This window comes from Eumetopias jubatus, unplaced genomic scaffold (assembly GCF_037043125.1).
Source record: "Eumetopias jubatus isolate StellerSeaLion01/CBP00866 unplaced genomic scaffold, mEumJub1_p1.0 scaffold_16, whole genome shotgun sequence".
Classification (NCBI taxonomy): domain Eukaryota; kingdom Metazoa; phylum Chordata; class Mammalia; order Carnivora; family Otariidae; genus Eumetopias; species Eumetopias jubatus.
Genome location: NW_028274822.1, coordinates 75,051,795 through 75,073,722, shown reverse-complemented (window position 1 = coordinate 75,073,722; position 21,928 = coordinate 75,051,795). Strand labels below are relative to the sequence as shown.

Below are 21,928 nucleotides of genomic sequence, written 5' to 3'. Positions count from 1 at the left end.
GTATGATAAGACCCCCGTGCCAGTGAACTGTCTAAAATCGTCTCGGGAAGAGCAGGAGGCCCCCGCCATGCTTCACCCCTTGCCTGCTGGGCTCCTGGCAAACAGGAACGGCGCTCTGGGGTGCCAGGCCCCGTGCTTGGGACCAGGGACCCGATGGTGCATTAGACAAGGTCCTTGCCAGTTTAGTGGGGGTTGTGCAGAGTCCGATGGAGGCAAACCCAGGGGTTGTAAGAGCGCACAGGAGGTACCTCTGCCAGGCAGAAGGCTAGCTGCTCGCTTTCCAGGCAAGAGGGGTGAGGAAGGGCCTCTAGGAAGAGGGGCCGGCAAGAGCAAAGCCCGAGGGGAGACTCATGCATGATGCGGGGGGTGTGTGTGTATCTGTGTGGGTTTGTGTGGGGAGGGTGGGAAGTGCATGGTGGGCACAGTGGCTGGAGCATAAAGGGCAGGACAGTGGGGGTGACAGTGAGAGGTGGGGCTGGGGAGGAGAGAGACAGGCTGCCGAAGGGCAGATGCGCTGGCGGGGCAGGCTGGGACAAGCAGGCACTGGGAAGGAGGCTACCGGGGTCGTCCTGGGGCAGGGCCGTGGAAACCTAGCCGAGAAAGGCAGCGGGAATGGGGAGGTGTGCTGGGACGAATCTTCTGGAGGTCAGTGGGCGGGAGGAAAGGCCTTTGGCCAGGGTGGACCCTCAGCCTCTCTCTGGAAGCCCTGAATGGCTGAAGGACACTCCCCACCCCTCCCAGCTCGGCTCGGGGCAGGCTCTCTGCCCTCTCTCTTTGTGCGCCTCCACACCCTTACTCAGATCAGCTCGCCTGCCCCCACTTGTGCCCAGGGGCCTGACAGATTCAGAGCCTCAGTTTCCTGGGCTGTGTATCAGGAACAACGCAAGCTGCCCTCTGGTCTGCTGACATGCCACAAGGAAAATGCTTGAAATCTGTAATCCTTCCGTAAGGCCATTGCAGGAGTAAAGGGGAGAGGTCAGCTGTGTTCATCTTTGTATCCTCTGCTCCTGGCCCTGCACTGGGCACGTGGGAGGTCCTCAGTAAATGTGTGGAGGGAGTGGATGGGTAGATGGAGCGGGGCATCCTGCTCATCTTGTTTCCCCTATGCCTAGTGTGGTACCTAGCACGGTGTAGGTACTTCCGAATTATGGGTAAATGAGCAAATGAAGAAGAAGAAAAGGTAATAAGGAAAGAAACAGTCCTCTCACTTCCGAAGCCCCTAGGCTTAGTACGCAGATACTTGAACGTATGAATGAATGAATCGACTAGGGAGGGAGGGAGGGAGGAAGGGAACATGGAAAGAAAGAAGTAGCCTTGCACACATGTGTGTATCCCCAGGGCGTAGCCAGTGCCCTGCGCATAGTAGGCGTTCATTTAATATCCACCGGATGTCTCATGAATGATGGCTGGGTGTCTCTGGGGCTCAGGGTCCCAGGCCAGAGCTAGCATCCTCTTCTGGCTTGGGCTGGCTCCCCCCAGGGGTGACCTTTCCTCTGCCCCGGCAGGTGGACGAGCAGATTCACGCGTGCTACACGCAGACAATGGCCGAATGGCTGGGCTGTGAGGCAATCGTGCGGCAGAGGGAGCGGGAGTCCCACGCGGCTGCCTTGGCTAAATGCTCGTCAGGGGCCAGCCTGGACAGCCACCTGCACCGGATGATGCACCGGGACTCCACCATCAGCAATGAGGTGATGGGCGGCACCCATCTGGGAGCACAGCGGGGCAGTAAAGGCCGGGGTCTGTGCCGTTTATTGTAGGAATGGTGACGGCTGGGTGTCTGGAGCCGTCACCCCCGGCATTTGTCAAAACATGGAGTTTGACAGACCTGTGTTTGAATCCAACCTCACCATTTCCTAGCTGTGGGGCCTCAAGCAAGCACCTTTACTTCTGGGCCTCAGTTTCCACATCTACAAAATGGGAACAACCATTTGCGTAGGGGAGGTTTGTGTGCGGCTCACGTGAGATAGTGCCTACAAAGCGCCTAGCACAGTGCTAGACTTTCACGTATTCAGCAAATGCTCACTGAGTGCCTGCCGCGTGCCAGGAATGTTCTGGAATGTCAGGAACGCTCCAGTGGCCAAGTCAGACCTCTGGGCTCTCACAGAGCCTCCAGTTCAGCAGCCCAAAGAAGGAGCTGAGAAGAAAGTTACTTCTCTTCCCCAGCGATGTATCCTCATCGGGTTGCCAGCAATCACGTTGCATAGCATTGCAAGCAACCACCCAAAGTCAGCAACTTCTAACAGTAAACACTGAACATACACGCATGGGTCTGGCTCAGCCGAGCACCTCTGAGCGGGGCTGGTTGGGCTTACTCTTGTGCCCACTGTCAGCGCCTGGTTAGCTAAATGGTTTGTTGATCTTCGCTGGGCTCTCTCCCACGTCTGGGGTGACCGGCTTGTGCGCCCCATGTCCCAACCCCCAGCAGGCTGAGCTGGGCACGTTCTTGTAGTGAATGCAGATCATAAAGAGACAAAGCGGAAATACACACAAGGGCTGGTTAAACCCCTGCCCTGGCGAGGTTGCTGACATCCCCCTGGCCGAAGCAGGTGACAGGGCCCAGCCTTGCAACTGAGTATGCAGGAGTTAGAAGTTACAGGGCAAAAGCATGCAGACAGGGGAATAACAAAAAATCAGGCCAACAGTGCCAACCAGTCACTCGGGAGTTGAACTTATATATTAGCCAGAAGTCTCAAGTACAGGGCAGTTAAAGGTAGGGTTTTCCAGTTGCAGGAGTGGGAGGTGGGGTCCTGTGGGTGCTGTGTGGCCCCCGAGGCTCCAGGGAACAGAGGGAGAACCCCCCTTCTCGTTGTACAGATTCCTATCTGATTGGATAGGGATTCCTATCCCTCCTTGAGCTGAGGGGCAGGGGCCCAGAGCTGGGATGCAGCCTCACCCCTGCTCTCTCTGCCCCTTTTTCTATCAGTCCTCCCAGAGCTGCAGTTCCGGCCGGCAGCATGTCCGCCTGCAGAGTGACTCCAGCAACAGCACACAGGTGAACTTCCGCAGGCCCCGCCCCTTCCCCATTTCTCCCCTTCCCCCATCCACCCCCTCCCTCCAACCTGGAGTAAAGGCATTGGACATCTATCATCTATAGGTCACTTATGGTCTGTTTGTTTTAGCTTTTTATACTAGCGTTAAAAATGGAGTTTTTAGTTACACAAGTAATACATGAATCTCTTCTTGTAAATAATTAAAATATTGCAGAGAAAGCTAAATTTGGCTTTGACCATTCCTAATCCCCACTTGCGCTCCCTAGAAATAGCATTTTGCTGTGTGTCCCTGTCACCCTGCTGACTGCCTGTACATACACAGAAGTATGTACACAGTATGTAAAGGATATATTGCAATGTTTGATAATTTTTGAAAATTTCTACATAAATGCCATCGTATGTGTGGGTCCACAGCTTTCCATTTTATTCAGTGAAATGTTAACTCATCTCACTGGATATTAAATAAAAATGCAAAGCCCCCAAAATATGCACAGTGTCACCTTTTGCATAAAAAGAGGAAATTCTAATATTAATATACCTATTTTCAAAAACAGTGGATGAATAAGCCAGAAACGAATCAGAATGGTTACCTACAGGAGTCAGGGGAGGGGCACAGGGAAAGAAGCTACATTTCCATGAATACCCCTTGTTTCCTAGTTCCAACTTTGGAATTAGGTACTTTTTTTTTTTTTTTACATAATTTAAAACAGTTGAATCTAGAAGAAACTTTTAAAAACCAAAAATGTGATTTTAATAGCAAATCAAATCAGATTGGTGACATAAACACACAGAGAAGAAATATTTCATGTCCCCTTGGAACGTGGTCTTATCTCCTTAATAGGATATGATCTCAGGACACAAAGAACCACAGATAAATCTTTGAGATGTATCCTGGAGGCTTTTCCATAGTGGTTCATACATATCTAACTACTTTTGAAAATTGATCTGTAATAGCCAACCACGTGGATATAATATGCTGTTTTTAGCCTGTTCCTTATGTTTTTAACTAATTTTTCACTTAAAAAATCTACGTGCCTATCATTTTGTGTGATGAAAGGTGCGCTTCTTGCCGCTTGAATTCCCAAGTACTCCCTCCTCAGACAATTTCAGTGCTTCCTTATTTCTGGATTATTCTATGCATTTCCATGCAATAGGTCACTTTTTAATTTTTACAACAGGAGCAGATATTATACCTGGTCCCACCCCACCCTTTTTCCCGACTGTATAGTATTGCGCGTGCATGTTCCATATTTGAACCTGTCCCCCGCTGATGGGGATTAAGGTTGCGGCTGGAAGCAGCGCCACAGTGGACATCCTCATCTGTTTTTGTGCACCTTGTCTTCAGGTGTTTGAGTCTGTGGACGAAGTAGAGCAGGTAGAGACGGAAGGCAGGTTGGAGGAGAAACAGCCCAAGATCCCCAATGGGAACCTGGTGAATGGCACCTGCTCCCCGGACTCTGGCCATCCGTCTTCCCACAACTTCTCCTCGGGCCTCTCGGAGCACTCAGAGCCCAGCCTGAGCACAGAAGATAGTGTCATGGACGCCCAGCGCAACGCCCCCCTGGCGCTCCGACCTGGGGACAGCAGCGCGGATGATGGGCAGAGCAGCGAGGCCACCACCTCCCGGGAGGAGGCCCCCCGCGAGCAGCTGGCCGTGCAGGACAGCCTGGAGAGCGACCTCCTCGCCAACGAGAGCATGGACGAGTTCATGTCCCTCACCGGCAGCATGGACGTGGCCCTGCCCGAGAAGGAGGGGGCCGCCATGGAGGGCTGGGGCGGCGGCGAGGTGGAGAAGCACAGCCAGGTGGACAGCGAGGACAACCTCTCAGAAGAGCCCGAGATGGAAAGTCTCTTCCCCGCCCTGGCTTCTCTGGCCGTGGTCACTTCTGCCAACAACGAGGCATCCCCCGTGTCTTCCAGCGGTGTCACTTACTCTGTAAGCCGCCAGGATTCTCCTCCACTCGGTTCTCTCACCTAACAGCTGCGGGAGGGTTGGGCGTGTCCCACGAGCCTCAGTTTCCCAGCACAAACGACCTCGGGTCTGTTAACATTTTCCCCAGCACAGAGGCTGCCCTGGAGAAGCCCCTTTGGGAGGGGGCTATCCTACTTCAAGATCAACAGGCTGTGCAGTTCAAACCGTCCCAGATTCAATCCCAGCTGAGGCATGTCTCTCTATCTCTCTGAGCCTCAGTTTCCCTATCAGTTGGGTACCTTCTCTCTTGAGCTCAGAATTAGTAAGAGTCTGGTCTTCCGTGCCTGACGTGTGGTGAGCCCTCCGTCAATAGCAGCCTTGAGGATGAGCATCTTGGCGTACACTCAGGTCCGGCATCTTTTAAATACTCAAGTTTGCTTTCTTGCCAAAAAGTCCAAGCCAAAGGATGTCAGCTGAATGGGAGGTTTTCTGAGCCAGGCGTGGTGTTTCCATTTTCCTTTAAAGAGCTTGTTGTTTCTATCTAAGATACACTTGCCCATAGTTTATAGAGTCAAAACAAGGCTAAAGAGGGAACCAGAAGTGCCGCCCCCACCCACCCGCACGGAGCACACCCACGTGGAGCTCTCCCAGAGGCAGTGAAGGTTACTTACTCTGCCCAAATTTTCTGATGTTTACCCCCATGTCTGTAAATAACATACTTGTATTGCTACTTCTTGATCTTTTTTTTTTCCTTTTTCTTCAGTTCCAGACATTCCACACCCACACCCTCACCCCACGGGTGACACCTTCCCAGCCCCATCCCTCCACTACAGTTATAATCATTTTAGTTATATGTTATACTAGTATAACAACATAATGTATACACCATGTAGGAAGCTGTATTTATTTTTTCTTTCCTATCAAAAAAATTCCGTTTTCCCTGGCTGCGTTTTCATTTCCTTGTCTCTGTTTTCCTTTCCTACGTTTGCCACATATGCACCAGCAGTTCAGCCCCCAACCTCCAAACTCTGCCAATTTTCTTTTTTTTTTTTTAAGATTTATTTATTTATTTATTTGAGAGAGAATGAGAGAGAGAGAGAGCACTAGAGGGCAGAGGGTCAGAGGGAGAAGCAGACTCCCTGCCGAGCAGGGAGCCCGATGCGGGAATCGATCCCGGGACTCCAGGATCATGACCTGAGCCGAAGGCAGTCGATTAACCAACTGAGCCACCCAGGCGCCCCAACTCTGCCAGTTTTCTAAATCTCTCCTGGAACATTCAGACACATCGGCTTTTCTATTCACTTTTATGTCTCAAGAAGTCTCTCCAGTGGCTTTTCCCAGTCCACTGCTCCCGAGAGATAGCTGTCATCTTAGATTTTTCTTCACCTTCATGTAGAAGTTACTCTTGCTTTTGGATTATCCACCTGCATACGTTGCAAACCTGATTCAAAGCTGTTAATTATCCAGGGAGATATATTTTACACTTCATTTGGCACCTCTATTCAAGACAGGCATTTGTCCTTGAGACCCCAAATGTTAGTTTTTCTTCCGGGCTTCTCTTACCAGGGATGGGGCTCTTTGGGGGTCCCACCTTAATGTAGGAAAGTCTCTTAATAGATTCCTGACCTTAGGGGAGAAGGACCCCAAAACCATTCAATCCAAGCTTACATTTTGCCAATTTGGCAGCTTCCTTCAAGGCAAAAGCCAGATTTGGTATTTTCTTGCCTTTTTGGGTTAAATTTTGGCCTTGAAATATTCCATACTTTTCTTGCCATATCATTGCAGCTTTTCATCAGGTGGGGTCAAGGCAGCAAGTCCAGCTTATGGCCAGAACTGGACTCTTGCTCGCTTCCTCCGTTCTTCCTGTCCGGTGTTCAGGGGGTGGGGGTGCACCTCCAGCTAGTTATAACCCTCCTGCGCTCAACGGGGATAGTTAGTCTGTGCACCTTAGAGAATTGTCTTGTTTCATAGAAGGGAGAAAAACAAAAAGAACTTTCATCATACCAAGTAAAAAGAGGCTTTCCGGGGCAACAACAGAAAGGAAACCAAACACCCACGCGGTCCAGGGAGAGGATGTGCATTTCAGTGGCACCTGGAGCCCATGAGGGGGGAGGAGGGAGAACCTGTGGAATCTGACCTCTGGGAGGAGTGGGGGTGTAACTGTTCTTTCCTTCCCCTCCGCGGGGCCTGCAGCCAGAGCTCCTGGACCTGTACACGGTGAACCTGCACCGCATCGAGAAGGATGTGCAGAGGTGTGACCGCAACTATTGGTACTTCACGCCCGCCAACCTGGAGAAGCTGCGCAACATCATGTGCAGGTGGTTGGGGGTGGGGGGCGGGGGTCTGCAGGGGTGCAGAAGAGGGTAGCAGAGACAGGGGCCCCAGGGAGCCCAGCTGGACAGCCACCTCTGCTCCTGGCACCTTGCCCACCTGGCATTTATGCCAGCCCACACCGACAAGATAACAATCTGAGCAATGATAATAACGGAGCATTTATTAAGCCCTTACTGTATACCAGGTTCTCTCCTGAGCCCTTTACTAAAAGCTGTTTCGCCTCGTCCTCACAGCAAGCCTGGGGGGTGTTACCTCCCACCCCCCTGCCCCACCCATCCCCCATCTACAGGGGAGGAAACGGAGGTTGAGGGCCACCACATTGCTGGAGTCCCCCAGCGGGGCAGTTGGCTGAATGGGAGCTCATACTCCCATCTCTCAGGTTCTAGAATCTTGTGCTTTATTTCCTTAAGCCAAGACCTGGAGCTTCTTATTACTTTTCACTACATACTGAATATTTTATTTCTCAAAATATGAAAGCAACTCAGGCTTATTAAAAACCTCAATCAACCAGCGAAACCAGAAGTTCATAAGGTCCAAAGAGAAACTGCTTCCCTTTCCAGTCATAACGCCCCCTCCCCTAGAAGAAACTCCTGCTAACAATTGAGCGAACATCTTCCCAAGCCATATATGTATTATATGCGTAAAAAACCACAACAGATTGTATATATTGTATAATATCACATGCGTGCATATGTGTTTTAATGTTTTTTTTTTTGTATTTTACCTATATGGGATTAATACTATGTTTTCTACAACTTGCTTTATGCACTTAATAATGCATCCTGGACATCTCTCCATTCTACTCTAACCCAGGGGTTCACAAACGACTAGTATAGCCCATAGGCCAAATGCAGCCCACCACTCGTTTTTGCAAATAAAGTTTTCTTAGAACTTAGCCATGCCCATTTGTTTGCATAGTATCTGTGATTGCTGCTGCAGAGTTGAGTAGTTAAGACAGAGAATGTACGGCGTGCAAAGCTGAAAATAATTATTATCTCTCAGGAAAGGTTTGCCAACCCCTGCTCTAACTCATTTTTATTAATAAGTACTATCTCTTAACTATTCTATTTTACAATCTCCTAAGCAATCATTGCCTCTCAAAATTGAGTTGAGGGGATACAAATATAGTGAACTTCAATATAGTATATTACATTAAAATGAAAAGGTGCTGGGGAAGAAGGAAGGATAGACCAACTTTTTCTGGGTTATGGCTTTGGGAGAAATCATGGAAGGCCTCACAGAGGAGGTGACATTCAAGATGGCCTTTGGTAAATTAGGAGAGACTCAAGAAACCACTTGGCATACACATACCCTGCAGTGAGGCCACCTGGGTTCAAATCTTGCCTCTGCCATTTATTATTAGGTGAATGACTCTATGCATGTCACTTATGTCTCCGGGCCTCAGTCTCCTCATCTGTAAAATGGGATATGATAATACCTTTCTCGTGATTGTTTTGAGAATTTCATGGTGCTATACATGTTTAGTGCCTGAGTATACGGTAAACCCTCAGTAAATATTAGTTCTTATTATTAAGGGGCAGGTGGGAACTCCAGGCACAGAACTGGTAGGGCAAAGCCCAGGGGCGTGAATATGTGCCAGAGAGGAAGAAGTACCAGGAGGTTGGGGGGGGCGTGAAGATGGATGGGGAGGAGACACTGAATGCCTTGTACCCCCAGTGAAGGAGTTTGCACATTGTCATGGCATGCAGTGGGGAGCCTGTGAGCATGTGGTGCTCTTGAGTTGGGCTTTAGGAAGGCCATTGTGGTGGCTGAGAATAGGATATTTGAAGAGTGTCAGCCCGGGGTAGGGGATGCAGGTGGGAGCTGAAGGAATGAGTGGTCCAGGTGAGGGATGGGGGACCGCGCCAGGGAGGAGGGAGAGGATGAACGGATTGGAGAGACAGGTCGTGAGCGCCATCCACGGGCCCCTTGTCTCTCTTGCAGCTACATCTGGCAGCACATTGAGATTGGCTATGTCCAGGGCATGTGTGACCTCCTGGCTCCATTGCTGGTCATTCTGGATGATGGTGAGTATGTCCTCCCCACTCCCACTGCCCCTCCCCCCCAAATACTGGAGCTAATAAAGTCCAGCAGGGTTGCGAGACACAAGTTGTATATACAAAAGTCAGTTGTACTTGCCTACACTTGCACTGAACAATCCAAAAGTGAAATTAGGAAGGCAGTTCCATTTGTAATAGCATCTAAAACAAGACATTTATGAATAAATTTAACAGAAGAATTGAAAGATTTGCAGGTTCAATTACAGACCACTGTGATACAGTGGATATTGCAATAAAGGAGTCAAATGAATTTTTTGATTGCCCAGTGCATATACAAGTTATGCTTACACTACACTGTAGTCTATTAAGTGTGCAATATAGCATTGTCTAGAAAAATAATGTACCTACCTTAATTTTAAAAATACTTTATTGCTAAAAAAAAAATACCATCATCTGAGTTGGGTGAGTCATAATCACTGATTACAGATCACCGTAGCAAATATAATAATAAGGAAAATGTTTGAAACATTGCAAGAATTACCAAAATGTGACACAGAGACATGAAGTGAGCAAATGCTGTTGGAAAAACGATGCCGATAGACAGACTTGCTTGATGCAGGATTGTCACAAACCTTCAATTTATTTAAAAAAAGTATCAGAAAAGTACAACAAAACAGGTATGCCTGCATACCAAAACTGTAAAACAGTGTTAACAAAATTTAGGATCTAGGGACGCCTGGGTGGCTCAGTTAAGCGTCTGCCTTCGTCTCAGGTCATGATCCCAGGGTCCTGGGGTTGAGGCTGGTGGGCTCCCTGCTCGGTGGGGAGCCTGCTTCTCCCTCTCCCTCTACCCCTCCCCCCTGCTCACGTATTCTCTCTCTCTCAAATAAATAAAATCTTTAAAAAATTTGAAGATCTAAATAAATGGAAAGACACCTCATGTTTATGGGTCAGAAGACTTAGTAGTGTGAAGATGGCCATTCTCTCCAAATTGATTCAGTGCGATCCCTATCAATATCCCAGCTGCACTTTTTGTACAAATGGGCAAGCTGACCCTAAAACTCATCTGAGATGCAAGGGACCAAGAATAACAAAATCAATTTTGAAAAAGCAGATGTTAGAGGACCCACAGTTCCCAATTTCAAAACCTACTACATTACAGTAATCAAGAGAGTGTGGTACTTCCACAAGGATAGACATGTAGATCAGTACAATAAAATTGGAAGTCTAGAAATAGGGACGCCTGGGTGGCTCAGTCAGTTAAGCATATGCCTTTGGCTCAAGTCATGATCCCAGGGTCCTGGGATCGAGTCCGGCTTCTGGCTCCTTGCTCAGCAGGGGAGCCTGCTTCTCCTTCTGCCTCTGCCCCTCCCCCTGCTTGTGCTCGCTCTCTCTTTCTCTGACAAATAAATTCTTTAAAAAAAAAAAAAAGGAATTCCAGAAATAAGTGTTTCTGGTAGTTTTACATCACTTGATTTTGACAAGGGTGCCAAGATATTTCAGCCCTGCAAGGAGAGAAGGGTCTTTTCAACGTAAGATGCTGAAACAACCAAGTGTCCACATGCTCAAGATTGAAGTCAAACTCCTGCTTCATACTATATGCAAAACTACTAACTCAAAATGGATCATAGACCTTAAATATAAGAGTTAAAACAGTAAAATTATTAGAAGAAAACATAGGCATACATCTTGGTCACCTTGGGTTTATGACTTTGGGTGTTAAGCAGTGGTCTCTTAGATATGGCACCAAAAGAATAAAGTGACAAAATTAAAAATAAATTGGACCTAACAAAATTAAAAACTATTGTGCTTCAAAGAACACCATCAAGAAAATGAAGAGAGCCCAAAGAACGGAAGAACATGCTTGCAAATCACATGTATAATATAAGGGACTTATATCCAAAATATGTAAAGAGCTCTTACCATTCAGCAAGAAAAAGGTAAATGACCCAATTAAAAATGGACAAAAGGTTTGGATAGAATTTCTCAACAGAATAGAAGACATACAAGTGGCCAGTAAACATATTAAAAGATGCTCAACATCTTTGTGTCACTAGGGACATGCAAATGAAAACCACAAAGAGATACCACTGCACACCCACTAAGATGGCTAGAATCAAAACCATGGAAACTATCAACAAGTGTTAGTGATAATATGGAGACATTGGCGCCTTTGTACTTTGCTAGTGGGATTGTAAAATGTCTAACGTTTTGGAAAGCAGTCTGGCAGTTCCTCATAATGTTAAACATAGAGTTACTGTAAGACCCAGCAATTCCACTTCTAGGTATACCCCAAGAGAAATGAAAACATATGTTCACACAAATACTCTGTGCAGGAATGTGCACACAGCAGCATTATTCACAATAGCCAAAAAAGTGGAAACAACCCAAATGTTTATCAGGGATGCATGCATAAAATGTAGTGTAGCCCTATAATGGAATACTATTTGGTCAAAAAATAACTACTTGACACATGCTACAATGTGGATGAACCTTGAAAAGTCTATGCTAAGTGAAAGAAGCCAGACATAAAAGGCCACATAGTGCATGATTCCATTTATTAGAAATGTCCAGCAGAGGCAAAGCTGTGGAGACTGAAAACAAAGGGCTGACAGGGGCTGGTGGAAGAGGGAAATGGGCCATGCCTGCTGATGTGTGGGGTTGTCTGTGGAGGTGCTGAAAATGTTCTGACCTTCGAGAGGATGGTTGCACAATTCTGTGAATTTTACTAAAAACCCGAGCCTTACATTTAAAACGGTGAATTTTATGCTGTGTGAATCTCAATAAGGCTGTTAAAAAACAGGGAGCATAACGCTCTCCTCCTTAGACACGGGCTGTGCATCGTGACTTCCTTCCCAGCAGTTCAGTATAGAAGGTGCGGGCAGGAGGGAAACTCTGGTAGAGAGACCATGACAAACACTGTGACAGCCAGGTGACCGAAATCAACATTACTGCTCATAATCCTGTGGGTAGCAGGTGCCGGTGACATGATGTGATTAAAATGGCACGTTACCCTTGTGGTCCTTCTCCCAGTAACCCCAAATCCCAGTCTTTATCGTGAGAAAAACATCACAAATTCCAATAGAGAAGGCTCACCTAGAATACGTGACAACTGCTCTCACAACTTCCAAGGTCATGACAAACAGGGAAAGCCTGAGAAACTGTCCTGGAGAGAGAGGAGAGGAGAGAGGGAGGACCTGTACGTGATGTGTTATCCCAGGTGGGTTCTTGGAACAGAAAATAAACAAAACTATGGAGTTTAGTTAATAATGTGTCATCAGTGGTCGTTAATTGTAACAAATGGGCCATGCTAAGATGTTCCTCATAAGGGAAACCGAGTGTGGGGGTATATGGAAATTGTCTCTGCTCTCTTCTCAATTTTTCTATAAATCTAAAGTGTTCTAAAAATATAAAGTCTGGTTTTTTTTTTAATTTTATTTCTTTATTTGTCAAAGAGAGGGAGCGTGCGCAAGCTCAAGCGGGGGGAGTGGCAGGCAGAGGGAGAAGCAGGCTTCCCTTTGAGCAGGGAGCCCGATGCGGGGCTCCATCCCAGGACCCTGGGATCATGACCTGAGCTGAAGGCAGACTTGTAACTGACTGAGCCACCCAGGCGTCCCAAAAATAAAGTCTTTTTAAAAATGAAGATCTTGGGCGCCTGGGTGGCTCAGTTGGTTAAACGACTGCCTTCGGCTCAGGTCATGATCCTGGAGTCCTGGGATCAAGTCCCGCATCGGGCTCCCTGCTCAGCGGGGAGTCTGCTTCTCCCTCTGACCCTCTTCCCTCTCGTGCTTTTTCTCTCTCAAATAAATAAATAAAATCTTTAAAAAAAATAAAAAAATAAAAATGAAGATCTTACTATGCCTTGGGAAACCTTCCAGTCTTGTGTAACTTTCTCCCAAGTTACCAGGTGTTAAGAGGAAAAAAAAAAGGTACCATTTTCAAACAAAGTTCTCTAAACGCTGGCTAAAACAGTATGAAACAGGTTTCTTTATTGCGGGACTTCTCAGAGCCTTTACTTTCTCAATTATATGTAGTTCCTGTCTAGCATTTCTCAAAGTTATTGGACCCTTTCTCTGCATAATGCCTGTTAGAACCTTTCCAGTATTGACAATCGCCATTTTAATTCAGCAGTTCCCAGACTTGAGAAATCCATGAACTGGTAGAATTTTGAAAAAAGAAAAAAAAAGTTTGGGACCAACCAAACATCAACAAATTTTTATTAGAGCAAACAGGGATCTTTTAAAAAGAGTATGTGGGAGCACCTCATTGACTCAGTTAGGCATCCAACTCTGGGTTTCAACTCCAGTCATGATCTCAGGGTTGTGAAATCAAGCCCCTCGTCGGGCTCCATGCTCACCGGGGAGTCTGCTTGAGATTCCCTTCCTCTCTCTCTCTTCCTCTGCCCCTCCCATAGGCACATGCCCTCTCTCTAAAACAAATAAATATTTTTTAAAAAAGTAAATAAAAAGAGGATCTTGTGTCATCATCATTTCCTAAAAGAAAGGCTATTTCGACCCCTCGAAGGTGGAAAGCATATGGTTAAGACTGCAGAGCATTCCCTGACGTGGGATCCACGGACTCTCCCTTGTCTGTGTGCGTGTCCTCTGACTGTGGGCCTCACGAACCAGCTCGGGGCCTTCGACCTTGGGATCACCTTGGGAGCTCGGGTTCCCCGGGCCGTGGCAGCTGTTTCTCCTGTGCTCTTTCCCCAGAGGCCCTCGCCTTCAGCTGCTTCACAGAGCTCATGAAGAGGATGAACCAGAACTTCCCCCACGGAGGCGCCATGGACACGCACTTTGCCAACATGAGGTCGCTGATCCAGGTAGGACCGGTCTTACTCGATAATGTAACTTCTTCCACCTCAGCCCAATGGTCCTCAGGTCAACAGACTAGCCATGCTTAGTCTAACTCAGTTCAGTTCATTCCAACTCCGTTAGCTCAAATCAATGCCACTGGATTCATTCTCACTGAGCATTTAATCAGTCCAGGCCCCCTGGCTACATAATGAACAAGCCCTTAAAAAGATGTTTGCTTGTCAGGGAAATACAAATCAAAACCACACTGAGATACCACTTTACAACGGTCAGAATGGCTAAAATTAACAAGTCAGGAAACGACACATGTTGGCGAGAATGCGGAGAAAGTGGAACCTTCCTACACTGCTGGTGGGAAGGCAAGCTGATGCAGCCACTCTGGAAAAGAGTTGAAAACAGAGCTACCCTATGACCCAGCAATTGCCCTACTGGGTATTTACCCCAAAGATACAAATGTAGTGATCCGAAGGGGCACCTGCACCCCAATGTTCATAGCAGCAACATCCACAAATAGCCAAACTGTGAAAAGAGCCTAGATGTCCGTCGACAGATGAGTGGATAAAGAAGATGTGGTATATATACACAATGGAATATTATGCAGCCATCAAAAGGAATGAGATCTTGCCATTTGCAACGACGTAGATGGAACTAGAGGGTATTATGCTGAGTGAAATAAGTCAATTAGAGAAAGAATTATCATATGATTTCACTCATATTTGGGATGTAAGAAACAAAACAGAGGATCATAGGGGAAGGGAGAGAAAAATAAGGTGAAGACAAACCATAAGAGATTTTTAATCATAGGACACAAACTGAGGGTTGCTGGAGGGGAGAGGGGTGGAGGGATGGGGTAACTGGGTGATGGGCATGAAGGAGGGCATTTGATGGAATGAACACTGGGTGTTATATAAGATTGATGAATCACTGACATCTACCTCTGAAACTAATTATACACTATATGATTAATTGAATTTAAATTAAAAAAAGATGTTTGCTTGTATTGGTCCTTTTCCTCAAAGTAACATCTGGGTATATTTCTCTCTCTCTCTCTCTCTCTCTCTCTCTCTCTCTCTGTCTCACACACACACACACACACACACACACACACACACAGCTTTATTGAGATATAATTCACATACCATGCAATTTACCCTTTTTAAATATACAGTCCAGTGGTTTCTAGCATAATCACAGTGGTGAAACCATCACTAATTTCAGAACATTTTCAGCATCCCAAAAAGAAACCCTAGTAACCATGGTAACATCAGTTCCTCTCCCCAGCTCCTGGTAACCACTAATCTACTTTCTGTCTCCATAGATTGACCGATTCCGGACATTTCACAGAAATGCAGTAACATGACATGTGGCCTTTTGTGTCTGGCTTCTTTCACTCAGCAACATGTTTTCAAGGTGCATCTGTGTGGTAGCAGGTGTCAGGAGGCCATGACTTTTTATTGCCAAATGATTCTCCACTGGCGGGCTCTGCCGTGTTTTATGTATCAGGCCATTCACTGACGGACACTTGGGCTGTTTCTACGCTTCGGCTCTTGGGAATTGTGCCGCTATGAACATTCGTGTACAGGTCTCTGTGTGGCCGTCTCTTTGCATTTCTCTCGACGATGTCCTTAGGGCTGACATTTCACCTGCCCCAGGCTACATTCCCTCCAGCCGCATATCAGGGCTCCAGTTTCTCTCCATTGTCACTAACGCTTCATTGTCTGTCGTTTTGATTCTGGATTCATGTCCTAGAGGGTGTGAAGTGGTACCTCGTTACTGTTTTGATTTGCGTTTTCCTGACCAATTATGCTGAGCATCTCTCCTCGTGCTTTATGGTTATTTGCGTATCTTTGGAGAAACGACTGGGTTGACCTGAGCTGGGTCGATTTTCACTTCAAATCTTTTGCCCGTTGCCTAACTCCACTTGGTCATGGGGCTGTGTGGCATCCGGTAAGAGGGTCAGCCTCTATTCAGCGGACTCCTCTGGGCCAGCCTCTTGCCGGGAGGCTGATGCCAATCTTTTCTCCCGCGGGCAGATTCTGGACTCAGAGCTCTTTGAGCTGATGCATCAGAACGGGGACTACACTCACTTCTACTTCTGCTACCGCTGGTTCCTACTGGATTTCAAGCGAGGTAATGACTTCAGACCGGGGCGTGGTTCCCAGACTCTTTGCAGCAGAAACCTCAGGGGGAAGAAAGGAACCATGGAGGTGAGGCTGGGGATGTTGGAGCAAAGCCAGAGGAAGTGAGGAACACCTGTTTATCGAGTTCTGACTATTGGCTCACCTGCCCTATTTTGCAATGACAGTTTGCTGTTACAGTCCCCATTTTACGGATGAGGAAACAAAGGCTAAGAATTCAATTCAGAGGTCAGACCAGTGGAGCCAGAATCTTAGGCCACCTCTGTCCACCTCCTAAGCCCAGGTAGTGCCCTTCCGTTCTGTTATGCTGCTTATCAGAGGCAAGGCACCCCTTGTCCCGTGCGGCATGTGGCCCATGTGACTTAGAAATGGGGTATAGCACAGCACCCTGGTATTCTGCAAGGTGGGGGTGACGCTGGTAAGAGTATCTACCCTGCAGGGAGGTGTTTATTGTGTGCCAGGCAGCGTGCTGAGCCATTTCTATGTATTTTCTCTTCAAGCCTCACCCCACTTGCAGAGGAGGAGAGGGAGAGGATGATGGAGGGGAGGTCACCTTGCCAGGGGTGGGGCTGGATTCAGACTGAGCTTATTGGACACAGGAAGCCTTGCTTTCCACCATCGCTTGCTCTCGTTTCTCGACCAGCCCCAGAGGCAGCAGTGAGCTCTGCCTGTGTGCAGAAGCAAGGCGGTACCCCCATGGGTGCTAAAGGAGCTGAAAGGTGCAGGGAGAAAGGGGGACACTGGTCAAGGGACAGACAGCAGGGACAGGTCCGTGTAAATGAAACCCGGCCAGGCTCGGTTCCTTCCCTTACAGAAGCTGGAAACTCAAAACCCCCTAGTCCGCGCAGCCTTTTCTCCTAATAGGGAAACTGAGGCTTCTGATGGTCAAGTGGCAGAGTGCAGGTCTCCTGTCTCCTGACCTGAGCTCTATCGGCTGCACGAGGACAGAAGCGTAGGGCACAGCTGGCCTGGGATTTTCCCAGAGGGAGGGCGGCAGCGGGAGGTCCGTGGCTGACCCTCTCCCCACGCGTGTGCGTGCCGGTGCCTTGGCAGAACTCGTCTACGATGACGTCTTCTCTGTCTGGGAGACCATCTGGGCAGCCAAACATGTCTCGTCCGCCCACTACGTCCTCTTCATCGCGCTGGCTCTGGTGGAGGTCTACCGTGACATCATCTTGGAGAACAATATGGACTTTACGGACATCATCAAATTCTTTAACGGTACCCATGGGACTGGGCTGTCCTCTGAGGGGTGCGGGCTTCTGACGGGCCCCTTCCTGGGGCCTTGGAGGGTGGGAGATGTGCTCAGATTGACACGCGGTGAAGGGGATGGGGGGCGGTTTCCATCCGCTTCTTGGGTCTATTTCCAAACGGATGAGTTGACATCTTGTAACGCGGAGAATGCATTTTTCTCAGGAATCTAGCAGAAGGAGCATGGGTGTTGAAATCAGGCTCGGGGGCAAACCCCGGCTCTGCCACTAAGCATCTGTGCCCGTGGATAAGTCACTTCCCCTCTTTCTAAACGTCTCTTCCTCATCTGTAAAATGGGGTAAAAGTGTCTGCTTCGGAGGGCTGATGGGCACAAAAGCAGCCCCAGGAAGGCATTTGAAGTGACGTCAGAAAGGCACAGCCTTTGAAATGGGATTCCGATCCCAGCCACTTGGGAGCTGTGTGACCTTGGGCAAGTGACTTCCTGTCTCTGGGCTTCAGATTCTGTGGGGATAGAATGGTCCTAACCCCTCCCTCACAGAGATGTTGGGACGATTAAATGAGACAACATGGATAAAACCTATTATGCAATACCTTGCTCATCTGAGGAGCCCCATAACTGCAAGTTCTTGCTCCTATTATCACTATTTAAAAATTTTTAAAAACTGAAGATGATTTTGGAAAAAAAGCAAAAGAAGAAAAAAAAGCCACCTTTGACCCTACCCCAAGAACGCTTTTTTTTTTTTTTTTAAGATTTTTATTTTAAAGTAATCTCTACACCCAACGTGGAGCTGGGACTCACAACCCCGAGATCAAGAGCCACACGCTCTGGGGCACCTGGGTGCCTCAGTCGGTGAAGCGTCTGCCTTTGGCTCAGGTCATGATCTCGGGGTGCTGGGATCGAGCCCTGCATCAGGATCCCTGCTCAGCGGAGAGCCTGCTTCTCCTTCTCCCTCTGCCCCTCTCCACCTCTTGTGCTCTTTCTTGCATTTGCTCTCTCTCAGATAAATAAAATATTTAAAAAAACAAAATGAAATATAAAATAAAATAATAAAAATAAATAAAAAATAAAAAGAGTCACATGCTCTCCCGACTCAGCCAGCCAGGCACCCGAGAAACATTATTTTATTTTTATTTTTAAATCAAACACTTTATTTTGGAATAACTGCCGATTTAAAGAGAAGTTGCAAAGCTAGTACAAAGAGTTCTTGATACCCTCCGCTCAGCTGCCCTTGATGTCTCTACATTACCTGATCTAGAACATTTTCACGACTAAGAAGTTAACATTGGTACATTACTGTTAATTAACCTATAGTCTTTATTTGATTTTGATTGATTGCCTGGTATTTTTTTTTAAGATTCTTATTATTGGAGAGAGAGGGAGAGAGCATGAGGAAGGGGAGAGGCAGAGGGAGAAGGACAAGCAGGCTCCCCGCTGAGCAAGGAGCCCGATGTGGGACTGGATCCAAGGACCCTGGGATCCTTACCCGAGCTGAAGGCAGACACTTAACCGACTGAGCCACCCAGGCACCCCCAGCATTGCTTTCTTGAAAGGCCCCCAGTCGTGGTGTTTATACAAGGTGGGTGGGAAGACCTAACTTTCTTCAAGCATGCACTGGGAACCCACATCCTCTAGTTTGATTTCACAGTAGCCTCATAAGGCAGAACCTGTGGTAACCCCCATTTTACAGAGGCAGAAACCAGGGTCCAAAGGGGCAGGCCTTCCCCAAGGTCTCTGCTTGGGGATGATGCCAGATGATGATGATGGGGATGCCCCAGGGACCCCTCCACTAGAAGGTGCAAGGGGGGCCCCAGGGTGGACAGAGAAGGAGGCTCATGAGCTCTTGCCTTCCGCTCTTTCAGAAATGGCCGAGCGGCACAACACCAAACACGTCCTGAAGCTGGCCCGGGACCTCGTCTACAAGGTGCAGACTCTGATCGAGAACAAGTGAGGGCCTGCTCTCCCTGGGCCATGTCTGCCGAGCTGCCCGCCCGCTTTTCCTCCTGGCCGCCCCAGGCGCGAGGTCCCCGTGTCTGTTCATGAGCATGGACTTCTGTGCAAAGAAAAACTACCCCAACTTTGGCCACCCAGGCAGGTGGGGTCGAGGGGTTGCCCCTTCAGTTCAGCCTTACGTTTTTCCGTTTGACCAAAGATTGTTCGAGTCTGGGCTTCCTCCCTTGTGGGAGTTGGGGTGCATCAGCAGACGGAGGGAGCATTTTTGTGGGTGGCCTCCAGAACAGGCGCATCTCTCTTACTCTGTCCCGGTCCCTCCAAGCTGCTCTGTCAGATGAGACTCGGGGAGGGAGTTTTGGGGGGAATTGGTGTAGGAGAGGTCTGTGGGGCTACCTCTGTGCTCCGAAAGGGGCCTTTGGAGGTGTTCCAGAGCATGGCTGGAAGGTTGGCTTGGAGCAGTTTCTGCACCTCCGCACTGTGGTCGTTGGGGCTAGGTAGTAGTTCTTTTCGGAGAGGGGCCGTGTATTGTAGGGTGTTGAGCAGCATCCCTGGCCTCTGCCTGCTAGACGCCAGTAGGGCCCCCTCCCCAACCCAGTTGTGACAACCAAGACGTTTCCAGATATTGCCAAATGTCCCCATTTGAGAACCACTGACATCGAGGAGGGGATACCGATGTATCTCCCTCCTCGCCTTTTCTTTACGGGGCCTGTGTCCTGAGGCCCCTTCCCATTCAGAAAAGGCACACGGGAGTGCACCTCCCTTTCAGGGGCTGGATGCCGTTTGTTGTATTTTCTCATTTTTTTCTCCTGACCCCAGGAGAGACTAATTTTCTTCTTTTCAAGAAAGGCCTCTCCCTGGAAGGGTGATGGAGCATGAGAAATGTCTGTAGGTGTGAGACAGCCTGAGGCTACTTGGGGTCCCCCCCAGAGTCCCCCTCCTTCCCCCCCCCACAGGGCAGAGTACACGTCCCTTTCTTCCCTTCCTGGGGAAGACCTCACCTCTCCTTCTGCACGTGGGGTCTGGTGGTCCAGAAGATTGGAAGGTACGTGTTGGCGAAAGCCACTTCTAGAGAAGTCGGGGAGGCTGGCTTTTCTCTAGGTGCCTTGGCTCGCTCAGGACAAAGGAGGAAAAGGAAGGCACAGGTCAGCCAGGGGAGACTGAGGTCAGCCAGGGTAAGCCTGGGGCATGTGTTTCCCTTGGAAAACATGCCGCTGACCTGGCGCCAGGGTCATGGCTAAGTCTGGGAATGGTCCCCTCCGTGTCTTCACACAGAGGGTTGCCAATCACAGACAGACCCTGATCTAGCTGGTTCGCCCTGCCTACCTGTCCTTCTGCTCGAGCGGTCCTGCCAACCCTCTTCTGAGAATGCACGGGACGTGGGAGAAATGGCGTCCGTTTGGAAGGCTCCTCCCCGGAATGGCAGGGAGGATTTTGGAGAGGGGAGGAGACTCAAAGCACATGGAAGCTTTCAGAGAGAGAGTACATTAGTCCTCTGTCCTGAGCAAACCAGGAGGGGGAGGAATCGCTGCCCTGCGTGCTTGTGAAGGCTAATCCGTTGGCCCCAGTGCCTTCAGCTGCATCCACCCCCCGCAGTCCCTGATGCGGGGGCCCCTTGAGCAGGACGGACGAGACCTAAATGACCCTTGCCTCCGAAGAGTATGCTCCGTGACAATTGCATCTCCCCGCTCTGGTCCCCTGCCTTCCCAAGACGGGGAGGGGGGGGGAATGTGCAAAAGCCCCCTCCGGATCAAAGGCTATCTAGTCACTCAGCTGTTCGTTACAGAGGACATTGTTTTAGCAAGACCCAGGTCCTAGACCTTCCGATTCTTATTTATTTTCTCGCCAGACCAGTCACAGAGTACAGCACACAGTCCCTTCTCCGCTTTCTCTCTCGTGGTGTTCCAGAGAAGTGTCCGTGGTTGTGATTTGGAACAACTCCTATTTATTCGGCTTTACTGTGCTTTTTTCGGTCTCTGTACATTGTGTGCGTCCTTGTGTCCTGGAAATTGAGTGTGTGGGAAGTCGTTCTGTCTATGGAGTGCCCTCCTCTTTTTCTTGTAACTGTTTCCTAAAGAGTTGTGTCTATATAGAGAGAAAATACATATAAACAGAGAAATGTGTGTATATGGGTTATTTTTTCATTTCTGAGCTGCAGGAATTTTTTTTAACATGAAGGAGAGAGATATTCGCTGTGGAAGACTGTGTCCTCCCAACCCCACCCCAGTGACCCAGACCCAGACGGAGACCGAGTCTCATGGTAGCTGCCTGGTCTTTCCCCAGGAGGTTCAAGGCAGGCGAAACACTTCTCGCTCCCTTGTATCAGTTAGCTGTCAGCATGAGTAATGCTGCATAACAAAGCACCCCAAAGCTCAGTGGCCTCGCACTGCCATTTATTTAGCTTGCAGTTCTGTGGGTTGACCGCATGGGCTGAGAGGGTCTTCTGGTCTGAGGTGGACTTCTTCATGTGTCTGTGGTCCGCTGATGGCCACCAAGGCGACTCCGCTTCTGATGGTTGTCCGGCTGTCGGCCAGGAAACTGGGGGAAACTGGGCCACGTGTCTCTCATCCCCTGGCAGGC

The 21,928-nt window shown here is 48.6% G+C and overlaps 1 protein-coding gene across 5 annotated transcripts in view; it reads left to right on the top strand.

The window, feature by feature from the left end:
• SGSM1 (small G protein signaling modulator 1) overlaps positions 1–21,467 on the top strand; it is an 86,701-nt gene extending 65,234 nt beyond the window's left edge. For all 5 annotated transcript variants that reach the window (XM_028124633.2, XM_028124631.2, XM_028124630.2 and 2 more), the window contains 9 exons: positions 1,506–1,688; positions 2,924–2,992; positions 4,336–4,926; positions 7,096–7,220; positions 9,181–9,263; positions 13,949–14,058; positions 16,084–16,180; positions 17,242–17,409; positions 19,261–21,467. In XM_028124633.2, coding sequence (XP_027980434.2) covers positions 1,506–1,688; positions 2,924–2,992; positions 4,336–4,926; positions 7,096–7,220; positions 9,181–9,263; positions 13,949–14,058; positions 16,084–16,180; positions 17,242–17,409; positions 19,261–19,349 — 1,515 coding nt within the window. In that variant the 3' untranslated portion in view covers positions 19,350–21,467. The remainder of the gene's footprint in view (positions 1–1,505; positions 1,689–2,923; positions 2,993–4,335; positions 4,927–7,095; positions 7,221–9,180; positions 9,264–13,948; positions 14,059–16,083; positions 16,181–17,241; positions 17,410–19,260) is intronic.
• Positions 21,468–21,928: the final 461 nt, after the last annotated feature.